General features: G+C 39.6%; 1 protein-coding gene across 1 annotated transcript in view; it reads right to left on the bottom strand.

Annotated features, from left to right (window-relative positions):
- Positions 1–7,445: 7,445 nt before the first annotated feature.
- The window catches only part of cemip2 (cell migration inducing hyaluronidase 2), a 29,332-nt gene continuing 23,075 nt past the window's right edge, over positions 7,446–13,702 (bottom strand). Inside the window, exons 16-24 of the mRNA XM_007563092.2 lie at positions 13,523–13,700; positions 12,160–12,375; positions 11,878–12,089; positions 10,793–10,975; positions 10,346–10,565; positions 10,159–10,260; positions 9,914–10,059; positions 9,710–9,816; positions 7,446–9,099 (exon numbers count right to left, since the gene is read on the bottom strand). Of these exons, the coding sequence (XP_007563154.1) occupies positions 8,900–9,099; positions 9,710–9,816; positions 9,914–10,059; positions 10,159–10,260; positions 10,346–10,565; positions 10,793–10,975; positions 11,878–12,089; positions 12,160–12,375; positions 13,523–13,700 (1,564 nt within the window). The 3' untranslated portion in view covers positions 7,446–8,899. The remainder of the gene's footprint in view (positions 9,100–9,709; positions 9,817–9,913; positions 10,060–10,158; positions 10,261–10,345; positions 10,566–10,792; positions 10,976–11,877; positions 12,090–12,159; positions 12,376–13,522; positions 13,701–13,702) is intronic.

The following is a 13,702-nucleotide window of genomic DNA, read 5'->3' on the forward strand; positions in this document are numbered from 1 at the left end:
GTCAGGTCCAGGTTTACAGATATTTGGCGAAGGGAAGAGGAGTGGGGCCCGGGTCACAATTTGTCATATGAGGAAATTAAGCAGGACGATCCTGTAATACGAGTGTAACAAGAGTCTACAAACAGAGCAGCAAATGCACATAATCTGCAATGTTTTAGCTTTTTTTTTCTTTTGTTGCTGCTTCCTGCTGGGAAACTCAACAAGCTGTCAGGCTGTAGCAGCAGATGAGCCAACAGCAGACACAGTTCTCCTGTTAGGAAGTGCCACCAAAACTGTCAAATTACAGCTGAAACTCCCACACATCTCCCTGGCTGTTTGATAACAGCTTAAATGACAGTCAGCAAAACCCGTGGCACTGTCAATATGCTTAGTGTATTTGATTTGCGACTGTCGAGCATTTGTACGTGCATGTGTGCGTTTTTTTTGGTTTTTTTTTCCACTCTGGTTTCCCACCTAAAAGCCACTCTAATGAGGGACGGTTCGTCTGCGTAAGAGGACATATCAGTGGAGAAACAAATGATCAAATCACTAAATAAATGCTCAAAGTTTCTCTTACTGAAATTACCATCCCAACTCAAGCAAGAACTAATCAAGTTACAATAGACTTGTTTGGGAGTTTACAAAAATATTAAAGGGACTGAAGATAGCAATGAAAGTGGGGAAATAAAACCTATGGGGTTACTTTTTTTAGGGGACAGGAAATACCTTAGAGGGCTGTTGGAGGAAAAATGTGCTAAATTCATGTTTTACCAAAGAGAACTGAAATGGAACGAGCTGTGGCGGATGATTTATACATAAAGAGCATATGGTTACTTCTGTGTCCAACGACCAACAGATGGACTGGCATTGCAGAAAAAAAGTAGAAGGAAGATGAATAATGATTTATTTAGCATAGTAGAAGTCAAACAGTTTTCAGCATTAATAACATGCTACTGCTTTCATGTGTCAGTCTTGCTCTCATTTTGCTTTTTGTTAACCGCTGTGCTGTCTTAAAATCGTCATCACTCCCGTCCTTATACAAATCTGATCTATGCTCTGTCTCCAAGCGGTTTAAAATTCAAAATGGCAGATGTCTTACCACTCTGAAAGTGTCACCAGATCCTTTTTTTGGGGGATGCTGTCCTCCTCCTCCTACGTCACTGGAGTCCTAAACCTCTAAAGTATCTTCTGGCCAAAGTTCCTTCCTTTCTCTGAATGCAACCGGACTAAGCAGAAGAGCCAGATGAATGAAAGGAGAGAGGAATGGCAGGTGTGCTGGGATGGTTGGCTCCAGGAGTCAGAAGCCACAGGTGGGCAAGGCATCCCTCTGCTGCTGGAGGCGTGTTGGAGGACAGGGCATGACGCAGACCATGGATGTGTGCATGTGTGTGAGTGTGAGACACTGTCAGTCTTTATTACAAGGTATCTGTAGGTCCATGAGGAAAACTTGGACGAGGATAGAGATTGTCCATTTAGTTACTCTTTCATAACTAGATTAGCGTACAGCTTTGTCTAATTGACTGTTTTCACTTGTTTAGATAAATTATGTGAAGTTACATCTACGACTGGGCCTAAAAAAATTATTAGAAAAAAGATCATTAAAGAATAAAAGTCCAAGTTTTTGTTTATCTCCTGTATGCAAAAAAAAAAAAATCTGTTTATTTAGAGATAAAAAAAAAAAAAGCTTAAGCAATCATGTCCCTTTTTCTCCAACAATGAGGCACTTCTCCTTTAATCTTTTCTCTTGATTTATCAGTCATCTTCTCAGGAAAGACCTGTTGATGCAGAACCAGTTTCTATCCAGTCCCGATGAGCTGTCTGGTTGATGGAGCGTCACGAGCAGAAGCACCTGAGTCACATTTACTCTGAGGGGCTGAAGTGTGGGAAACTCGGTGTGCGCGCGCGCGTGTGTGTGTGTGCCACCACAGTGATCCAGAGCCTTTGAGCATCTCACTGTGCCAGGTTGCTAGGTGAGGATGTCACGACGCCCACCCCAGTTCCCCCGTGCTCGCACACTCACGGTGCACAGTTTGAAGGGAAGAGGGGTTAATGATAGCAAATAAAGAAAAGTAAACAGCGGGTGGCTAACGAGAGCAAATTTAGATCTGTGCAGCGTTATGAATTAATTAAGAGATCACTTTGACGCCAAAGCAACAGAGGGGAGGAATTGTCTTGTGAGACAACATTGAGAGGGGCCCTGTTAAGCATCAGATTACTTTAGGGCCCCGAGCTGCTTCTTTGCTGCCTGGAAACATAAGCATGACTTTACATCTCATTTAGCTCATTGGTATCCATTCCGAATAAATATACGGCAACTTTTTTTTTACATTTCTTTTTATATTCTCAGTTTTCCTTGCAACTTTTCTTGCATTTTTTATTTTATTTTTATATAATCTCTATTCCCCTGCATCTTTTGTTCTCTTAATCTTTGTCTCACCTTTCATTGTGTCCGGCCTACATTGATGCCGCTGTGAGTGCGTGAATCCAATCGTAGGCAGTCACATCAGGTGAAATCTGGTTCTGTCGATGCTACGCCACGGCATCATGCAGCCTGGCGCACGCTCATATTTGCTCCCCTAAAGACCTCGTGTGTTTTAGCTTTATTGTCACATCTAAATGTTTCAGATCGAGCAAAACAAATCTGATACAAAAAGTGACTTTCGACTGATTCCATTGAAGTAAAATAAAGTATTCTTGCCACGTTTCGTTGTCTTTTTGACATTCCCTTTATGTAACGCTGTGTTAGTTTTAAAGCCAAATGTAACGGTAAACACACCTTTGAAAAGTTCTTCTTATGTCTCTTTAGTACAAAGAATGTTTTCTCAAAAGACTGAGGAATCATTCCAACAGCATCACTTTTGGCAATGAGAGAATATTTTTGGCCATTTAAAGTAATAGTTTCCAGATAATGTTATAAAGTTTCAGATCCAAACAATGAATATTTTGAAGATGGGAAATGGGTACTGTGCAAGACCCCATCATGGTCACTGCTTGTTTTATGCTTCCGCCGTGAATAATTTGATGGCAGTCAAAATTACTTTTTTTTTAAATACTTATCTGAAAACTGTCACTGACTCTGCTTGATCAGCTCGATTTGCAACTCAAATTTTGAGTTGATTAACACAATATTGGCAGGTTAACTCTGCATATTATCTGGTTTCAAAGAAGGAAAAAATGTTTAAATGGGTTCTGTTCTTAATATTTGGAAAGATGGATGCTTCTTTTGCTGATCCTAGGTTCAGGTTATTTTATTTTTAATTCATTTACCTGCCTTGGAGACTGAGGAAAAGCATTGTCCTGATTTATTTTAGCTATGAAGTGATAGCCAGTGGCCAGACTCTATAGGCGCCTGGGTGCTCTTTCTGGAGAGCACTGATTATCTTGACTTTGTAATCACACCGTGTGCCTCGGCTTGATTTCTTTTAACAGGCCATTCTGTTTCGCTGGAGGGATTAGCCTCGTTGGAGACTGAAGCTTACATGATTGCAACCATGATAATCATCATTTTCATAGTCATCATTGTGATGATCCTCACACGCTGATGGCTTTATGCTCAGATGAACATTGCATTGCCCCCATGACAACAGATTTAGCCAATGGACAGCAGCGTGGAAAGCTTTTGAAAGGATCCTCCAAAGTAATCCAAAACAGTAACAATGTCGAGAGCATCACATTTGAGCGTTATTAAAAGCTTATAAAACGTGCTTTGTGACAAAGCTAAAGTTAATTAAAGCACCTTTTAATCTTTTCCTGCACACACAAATGTAGCGCGAATCATTTAAGGCCCACTGAGATGAAGTTCGGCTTTAGACATTCCACGCTGAGCTTTAGCTTCTGAAAATCAAACGGACCCAAAAACCGAATGCCCAACATATTGCGGGATATTAAATTAGTGCACGATTAAAACACAGAGCAAGTATTTCTGGTAAAATGTAACTGTGTCATAATCCTCTTTTTATTGAATCTCTCAGGGTGTGATTAGCCCGTGTCATGCTGTGTGGAAAGTGCAGAGCACATTTTCTGTAATAGTGGTGACTGGGACAAGGCTGTTATGTGCCATAGCCATACCTCTTCATCTACAGGTAGATAAGGTTAATTCACTGTCTAATGGGCCGGGGGACTGATGATCCATTTGATGTTAAAGGGTAATTGCCTAAGTCTAAGTGCTGTGGTGAATGTGTGTGTGTGTGTGGCAACTACAAGTTGTTGTGGGCAGTGGAAGAAGTACCAAACTCAGAATCACAGATACTGCCGCCATACGGTCAGTTGAAGTTATGGACATCATTAAAAGGTAACCTACACCACTCCCTTAGCCCTCTGCAGTTGCATGGTATGAAAGGCTTCCCCAAGCATTTCTGTCTCCATCTGATCATTTCAAGACACCTTGTAAGTGTTTTTTTGTTGTTGTTGTTGTTGTTGTTGTTGTTCACATCTCATCCGACACCTGAGCTGTCCAGAACACTTTGCGACAGTGAGGACGCAGAGCAGAGACGAGACCAAGGAGGGTCATGTAAATCAAAGGCTCCAACTAACTCTGACACAAATGTCTGTGCGTGGCAGAGTTAAATTGACATTGAGCACACTGAAGATTTACATTACTCCTCCGGGCTGTAGGGACACGGGGAGAGCAGTAGTCATGGAGACGAACCCCTACATGGCTGTCAGACCTGCTTAATTATTCAGGACCACCATCACTGAGCATCAGCAGGGCATCAACTGCATCCACTAAAAAGCCTGAAAGACAACTGCAGTGTCTACAATTTAAGCTATGCTAACCCTGTTAGCACACGCTAATATGTGCGGAAAGATTTTTTGCTGAAGCTACCGTCAATGTTTTGTCATAGTCCTTGTACTGAGATGAGATTCTTCTTCTTGGCAAAATAGGCCAATCGTAGGATTTCTCTGTATTTGGCTTCATCCATCTTCCCATCATTCCCATGAGCTTCCCTATAAATACTAAAGAAATGCACCCATCCGACATGCTATTGGCACCACCATGGTTCACAGTGGAAATAGTGTGTTCAAGGTGCAGTATTAAAAACACGTAGAATCCAAATGAAACCCATTTACATTCCTGGCTGTAATGTGACAAAAATGTGATAAATTCAGGCGGTATATTTTTTTAGCAAGGCCCTGTTGCTCAACACTTATAGGGTTCTTAGTTGGAAACTTAACAATAGTTTTTTCCATGAGGAGTTGGTGTTCTCTTGTGCATGTGAGGGTTTTCCCATATTGCACTAAGGTTTCTTCAAACCTACAGGATGAAAACAGATACATGAATTATTTTCTCATAATTTCATATAGAGTTGGAATGGATACATTTAACCCGTCAGACTGCTAAAGAAAGTTACACTTTGAAACATCGTTGATGCTTCTTGTTTCATAAACAGGAGAAAGAGAAACCCAAGTATTGACTAATTATGTGAAGATAAAAGATAAAATACACAAAAAAAGCTATTTTGCAAAGAAGAACGTGTTGCCATAGATATAGTCTTTGCATGATAACCAAGACTGTGTAACGCTAAAGGCTTCCACCCACACAGGTCCCCAGTGTCATATTTTTAGCCTTGGCATTTCTCTAAGTGTATCTTGCATGGTTCAAAACTCCTAGTATTGCATAATTAAAACTGAGCTGTAACAAGTATATTCCGTCCCTCTGTGTGGCATGAAGACAAGAGCATCAAAGGACAGCAATAGTAACACTTTGCGAAGGTTTTAAGACGTGCCTGGCATTTGAAGACCTAAATAAAAATGTTGTCATTGAGCATCAGGGGGGAAAAGCAATTGTCCAAGCAAATCAAAAACAAAAAAAGCAATAAGACTAGAAAAAAGGGGAAGCAAAGGATTTTATGAGGACTTGGGATTCTATGCATGAGTTGGTTTTGAGCAGGCACTCTGTCTTCCTCCCACTCTGAAGAAAAAAACCTGGAGATGCTAAACAGGTTGAAGCAGTTATAGAAAATAGACTGAGAAACTAAATGGATTCCGATGTCATTGTGAAACTAAGCGGGGAAAAAAAACAAAACATATAAAACCCCAATTTTCTTCCCTTCCCTGTAAATAAATCATTTAGCAACCATGTAAAGTATAAGATTCTCTTTGTAGTCAAATATTTTGATGAATAATGTACATACGACTAAAATGTACATACATGTACATACATGTACGACTGTGAGATTAGACAAATCTCATTTTTGGATATTTTATTTTCTGGAGATGCCATCTTTTGTGCAAATACGATTGATCGTGGTTCAAATCTCTATTTGGGGTTGTCAGACTAAATAACTGAGCGACCCCTGAATTCAGTGCTGATGCTGTAGAGAAATCTAAAGTAGAGTTAGATTGTATAAAGATATCTATGACACAGCTGCAAACCTACCAAGATATTTCTGTGTAGCTTGACAACAGCATGTAGCTGAAACATTTTTTTTTTTTTCGCTCACATTAAAACCTCTTTTTTTTTTTTTTTTTTCTTTTGAGTGCTGGTGACTTACATTTCTGCAGTTCTTCAGAACCAGGCACCCATTCACTTTTTGCTCCCAATTTCTTTTGTTTTACATTGGAGTTGTGCACACTACTTCCCTCTTCTGCTACTCTTCTGACCCACATTAAACTATTTCACAAACATTTCAGTCTGCAGATGTACAAAATTAAGGTGCACCATCATAGGCTAACCCTTGCCTTAAGATATTTCTTGCATCTTGCACACAATACAGACAAAAACAAATGATTACACAATTCTTTTATTTTGTAAAATCTGACTAGCTTACAGAAATGCTAGCTCTGTTTGCATTGTTCTCTTCTGTGAGTGCAATGATTCTGATGGCTTGTTAGTTACTTCATGTTAATATGAAGGATTACCGGGTATCATGTGTTTGTTTTTACCATCAGGTGTTTTTCCAAGGCTGAATGTCCTCCAAAACTTTATAAAGACAGGCTGATTACGGGATGTTCCATTTGAAATCCGCTGCCTTGGGGTGTTAGTTTACCACACCATTTTAAATAAATAGCAGAAGGCAATCCAAACAATTTAATTACACCACAGTTGCAGCAATAGATTTGGATTAGATTGCTTGTAATTTTGCCATGGTGACTGAACTCCCGTTAATGGAGGTTTGTCTAGTCGGAGGAGCTTCCAGTGTAAAGTCTGGAAAAGAATCTCCTGCATCAAGGCTGTCCAAGTTTGAGCCTCAAGTGATTAAAACTCTACAGTCATGGGCCTGATTCCTTCTTTTAGTTTGGATATAAATTCAGTTGAGTTTTTTTTTTTTTTTAAATTGCTGCTCTGATATTTGAGTTATGAAGCATGGAGCTCAACAGGTACGACTCAGTTTTGCAGGGCATCAAAACGCAGGAACATGACTTCTTTCGACTGTAAAAAATACCAAAAGTATTACAGTGTGGAATGGCAGAGGAAAGTAACCAGCAACTCCCTTAGCAGATAATGGTAACCAAAACACACGTTACTAAAAATTGCAAATGTTTATTCAACTGAATGAATTTTATAACAAAAGCAGATGATTTTTTTTTTTTTATGTCAAAATATTTTTTTAAAACTTACAATAACCCATCAAGAGACAAAAAGCAAAAGGACAGCCAATACAACACTGACTATAAATTCTACAGTACAAGTACATAATCATATTTACAGTTTCTTTACTTAAGAAAGAATGAAAATATCTGGTTCGTGCACCTTAAAAGTATCAGCTGAACAAAAGCTGAGTAATAGAAATATCTCCCATTTTTCTGCTCTTTAACAGTACAGTGGTTAAAAGGCAACAAGGTTATTGTTGTACTACTCACAATCAGTCATGAACAAATACTTCTCGACGCTCAGTGGGGGAGCCCTGCTCACATCCATACACACGATAAAGAACACATCGTCCTAAAGTACAACTGTATATAACTCTCAGCAGGTACAAGATTTGTATGCATTTTCTGCTCACTACAACTGCACAGTATGGCGCACATTTTAATTAAATGTCACCATCCTGGTAATAATGCACAAAAAAAAGGTAATGAATGAGGCAGACAACAGGTAACACATTCAGTTATGTTCAGAAAACAATGAAGAAAAGTAATCTCTTTTTGTGCTGCAAATAAGGCAAAGTCCTTCAGAGATCATAATTGAGAAAAGATAAATAAAAAATGAAAGACGCTCCAGTAAATCCACGTAGGAATCCAAACAAAGGTGCTCAAAATCTAAAGTCTTTCAGCTGCACAACGATCAGAAGAGGTTTTCCAGTTAAGGTTCAGGTAGAAACACAGCCTGATTCATTCTTGCTGCACATTATTGAGTTGCTTTGAACTAATAAATGCAAATAGAGTCGTTATTTTCCATGGTTTTCTTTATGCTAGGATCACTAACCCACTGACTCTGATTTCCTACACTACAGGTTCTAACCTGGCCTAACATTGTAACTCTCAGACATTTAATTTCCGTTTTAATTAAAGTCAAATTTACGGTACAACCCAATTTATTTTTAGATTTTGCTTTCGGCCTGTGTACCTAATCCATTATGTTGTTTGTATTCTTGTTTTCATTTACTTCCTGCCAATATCGTTTTCATTAGCTTTCAATATAATTATTGGCAATAATTGACTCATTTCTGTTTACTGTGGTACAAGATAACCAAGAGAGTTACTTAATTAAAGCTTTGATAGATTTATAAAGCAAAAGTGCATTGACTTTTAAAAAGGCCCTAAGGGAGGCCAACACAAACACACATCCAAGTATACATCACTAAAAAAAATATTTACCCCATTCATATTATCACTCCTTTTTCCCACTCAATATAGGTAAACATACTTGCCACTGTTAATAAATTAAGAGTTCAGCAGTTCACATTCAGCAACTGGCTGTGTGTTTGTGTGCAAGAATTTTTCGTTTTGGCTTGGTAAGTTGTACGGTTCACATTGGTTATTGCTGCCCTGTGGCTTTTTTGAGAAGCTCCAGGTCTTTGCGTTTTTGAGTTGCAGGCGGCACACACCCATAAGTCTCCAAACCCAAGGGTAAGTAGCGCTCCAGAAGCCCCAACACGCTGCCGTCCTGCCCAGTTTGTAGTGAAATCCATGGAGGAGGCGAAGAAGCTCCCAGGAATCCCCACATTGCCAAACTTTCTGTTGCGAGAGGCAACAATAAAAGATTAGCTGGTGACCAGAATCAGACTGTATTCCCTCAACAGACGGTCGTAAGCTCAAAATCTCAACTTTAATGTCATGCTAAAAATAACATTCGTTGAAGTAGACACTGTATCAGTGTGTGTTTAAAATCAACACTCACTGATACTAATCAAGAACATGCTCATTTACATAGTATACACCTTCGCCTTCTCTCCAGTCTTAGTGCTATACAACCATTTTCATTTCCTTACTCTTGGGAAACAGTGTGGGGAGAAATTTTACTGTCTCACTTGATTTTTATTGTTTAAATATTTAAATATGTCAATTGTAACTGTCCTAGTTTCTTCATTTCCTTTTGTTCAATCTAATTTTACTTTATCTGTGAGCTAGAAATGTTCCAGATTTAGTTCACAAATCCGGTCACCTTACCCTGGTTGGCTTTAGGGTAAAACCCACCGAGACTGCTGTTTTGGTATTGCTCACTATGCTAACATCGCTAATTGCTAAAACAAGATGTCATGGATCATTTAAGACACCAACTCTGTGGCTTTAACTTTAGTAAAACCAGACATCACACATCTGCAGAAAGCACTGCTTGTACTTTTACCTTTACTATGCAGGTCAGCAGCTTTGGCAAAGCCAAAAGAGACCAGATGTGGAGCCAGGTCAACCAGACCTTCAGGCTGACCTCGTGTTGCCATCAGTACTATTGACCTGGAGACAAACAGGTATGAGCATTATGCAACATTCTGCACAGTTTTGAGGAGCAAATTGTCAACTCTTTTTTTTATTTTTTTTTACACAATCTCACCGCTTTGGGATTCCTGTCTTTAGATACTGTTTCATCTTGTTGTCCACCTTCATGAATGAGGCTTTCTTGGTAATTTTTCCAGAACAGCCATCCACCGAGACCAGGAAAAATCCAGACTGAGTAAAAGGTATGATGACCTCATTCACCTGAAGGGCAAAAGAAAACATTTACAACAGGCAAAACTTCAAATTTGTAATATATAGATAGAAAGGTTTTAATGTGCTTTAGTAGTGCTGGAAGCTCACAGTGACAAAGGTGGCGTTATCTCCCTTTTTTTCTTCTTCGCCGCTTAAAGACTTCACTTGTGTGTGAAGGTAAGGCATCCACGGCTCACTGGAAAACACAATCTGAAACAACAACGCGACACATGATCAACAGTTCTCACTCGAGCTTAATGTTAATGTCTTAATGTTGAAATAAAATGCAACAAACCTCCTTTGCGCCACAGCCTTTGCAAGGCGTCGTGCTTGGAGCAGGCAGAGGCACCACTGCCGATGGCGCCTTTGAGTACTTGGGGTAGGCTTTAGATGTACAGTTGCAGGTCTGTTTGGACGATGTAGTGGCTGTGATTTTTACTCTTTCACAGCCTTTTGTTGAACAGTAGCTGTGGCCGTCCCGTCCATGTCGGGCTTGGAGGTAGAGCCACAGCAAGCTGGGAATGATTGGACAAGCGCAGCAGGAAAGAAACAGTTCAATAAGCTTTTAGAAATGTGGACCATCAGAGACGGGTACAATGAAAACTGATGTGGCGGATTGTCAGAAAGTTGACCTTTATAGGTGAACATCTGTCAGTATTAACCAAATGTCAACAAATCTCCTGACCTCTTCATCAGTTTATAATATTGCAATATCATAAATGTCATATTTGGAGTTCCTCACCCAGCAGGTTGGTCAAAGAAGTACTTCCTGTCTGCTGGCTTCGCCTTCAGCTGGGCCAGCGAAGACACGGGGCCGTAATCAGTCATGTCTACAAATGTAAGTTTTTGTCTGTCGTTGATGTCGCTCATGATCTGAAACGTGGTGTCTGGTGGGTAACAGAGTCCAACCAGAATCCAGTCTTCTCTGGAAAAAACCACAAAAAAACAACAACAAAAAAACAGAGATAATGCACACTTTAAAACTAGATCATTTAATTTTACTGTTTTACTTTACCAATTGTACAATGTAGAAACGCATAATATGTCGTCACTAACATCAATACTGGCCAATATTAAAAACCAGTATTTATTTCCAATTTATCTGATTCCAGAGGTGGGGTGGAGGAGATGGGTCATTTGGTATTTGTTTGGTCATGTGACAGTGATTGAGATGCAGCACAGGATAACATGAATATGCTTGGATCTAAACATTTCCCCGGCTGTAAGTTTCTGTGTTGTCCCGGAAGGTGAAGCGTCATCCCACACTCAAATCTTTTGCAGCCTCCAGCAGGTTTTCCTCTAGTGTTGCCATGTGTTTGGCTCCATTATTGTGCCATTGATTCTTTGCTGCTTGTCTTGTGAATGTAGCTCAGGTGTAAGGCTATCACAAATGCAGGGCGGCGTTTTGGTCTTTTTTATTTTACAAATGTTTTTTTTTTTTTTTTTTNCACTAACATCAATACTGGCCAATATTAAAAACCAGTATTTATTTCCAATTTATCTGATTCCAGAGGTGGGGTGGAGGAGATGGGTCATTTGGTATGCAGGGTGGCGTTTTGGTCATTTTTATTTTACAAATGTTTTTTTTTTTTTTGTTTTGTTTTTTTAAACTATGTATTATTTTCCCTCCACTTCCTAGTTCTGTGCTTTTTTGGTTTTGGTCCATCACAAACAAATCCTACCCAAAACTACAGTGACATTTTAGGTTGCAATGTGCCAAAATGTGAAAAAGTTCAAGAGTGTGAACACTTTTGCCATCCGCTGTATTTGTATGTGACATTATAGATACGCAACAACTATCAAAATTAGCCAATTGCATCTACTCACTTATCAAAATTGATGAGTGAGAGGACAACCTCTCTGGGTGCAGGTCCGTTCCAGTGCAGAGTGTAGCTCTTGCCAATCATCAGGATCGGCTGATACTGCTGAGAGGACGCCCCCTGGCTGTTAATCCCCCTCAGCACCAGAGGTGCGTCAGGGTATTCATCTCTGTTGATGGACAGACTCAAGCTAGAGGCTCCCGATGTTTGAATGTACACCTAAAGGAAGAAAAGGTTACAACAAGGAAGAAACAAAGGGAAGGACAGACCCACCCAGGCTCTGCACTACCTGAGAGTAGCGTCCGCTGCAGATCACTCCATTCCAACGGGATATTTTCACACAGTCGGGATGCTGGATTAGGTAATTATCTGCTCGGCCGACGTAGGCATCTTTATAACCCGTGACTGACCCGTCCACGTCATGAAAGATTGAGTTTTTGTCCCCATCGTGGTCATTTTCCTCAAACCACTGTCCAGGACGGCCAAAGAACGCTCGAAGAGCTACCTGAGGGTATAATTAGTGAGGAATGATGTGAATGCTATGTTACTGCACACATTTTCACTTCAGCTTTCCATCCTTATAAAGAACGTCCCAGAGTTTTATTCCTGATTTCGTTTCACATCAATTTTAAATTGATATAAATCTCGGTTTAATTGCTCTATTTCATACCATTTCTAATCACACTGAAAATATCTCACACACATGTCTTTGAGGATGAAATAATATCTAATTTGTATATTGGTAAAGTTTTCCAAGAGATAAAGTGAAATCCAACAAGGATACTCAAAGATTTCCTAATGCACTATACAATGCAGCCAGAAGAGGGCATCAATCTTTTACAAATGCTTTTTTCCCCCCTGAGACAAATTAGAGAACAGATAGACGAGGTAGATCCCAATCCATTTCTGCAATAACACAGATGTTTTCAAATTAGGATGCTTCAGGGGATTGGAGGGACGGGCAAGAACAACAAGGACAAATCTCATTCTGATCTATTATGAAGTGGAACAAACCTATTTATCTTAATATCTTCCTTCCTTTCGTGTTATTTTCATTTTGAGTAAAACAAAATGTACAAACAAACAAACAAAAATAATAATAATAATGTAAGGAAGAACTCAAAAGGAGTTCTTCCAGCAGAGTCACAAGAATCCATTGTCTCATAATTAAAGTCTTGATTAGCAGCACTACTGCATGATCCCAGTTACCTTTAACCTGCAGTCAGACCTGAATATTTTACATTTTTGAAGTTGAATAAAAATAGATGCATGATTTTTATAATGTCTTCCAAAAAACAGGGGTGAAAAGTATACCATGAATTCAAGCTTCTCTACTCTGACACCCCTAAATGAATTCCACCATAGCACAAATTTCAGTCTTCAGACGAGCAAAGTATGTAAAGATGAGCCGATTTGTAAACCTCACAATTACGAACTTCTTTGTGTGGATCTTTCACACAAAAACCCAATGAAAATACCTGGTCTGTGGTTGCCACATGACAAAATTTGTCAATGTTTAGAGGAATTTTTGCAAAGCATCTTTTGGCAGTTCATGTCAGAAAATATAATAAAAGAACATGAACCATGTTCAGCTTGTAAACCAAGTTGAAAGATTGTCTCATACAAAACTAATTTAAAAGATATTTGCTCACAGTGGGGTGGAAGCTGAGCTGGGACAGGTTGTTTCGTGGGGTCAGTTGCCACGTGTTCTTCAAGTTAAAGCCCACCGCACTGGTGTAACGCTCCGGTGTGGGGATGAACGCTCGAAACGTGCTCTGTGTGAGACGCACTGGACCGTCGTAGATCTGGAAACCTCGGATTGGGAACGTCCT

The sequence above is a fragment of the Poecilia formosa genome, unplaced genomic scaffold (genome assembly GCF_000485575.1).
Source record: "Poecilia formosa unplaced genomic scaffold, Poecilia_formosa-5.1.2 Scaffold5, whole genome shotgun sequence".
NCBI lineage: Eukaryota > Metazoa > Chordata > Actinopteri > Cyprinodontiformes > Poeciliidae > Poecilia > Poecilia formosa.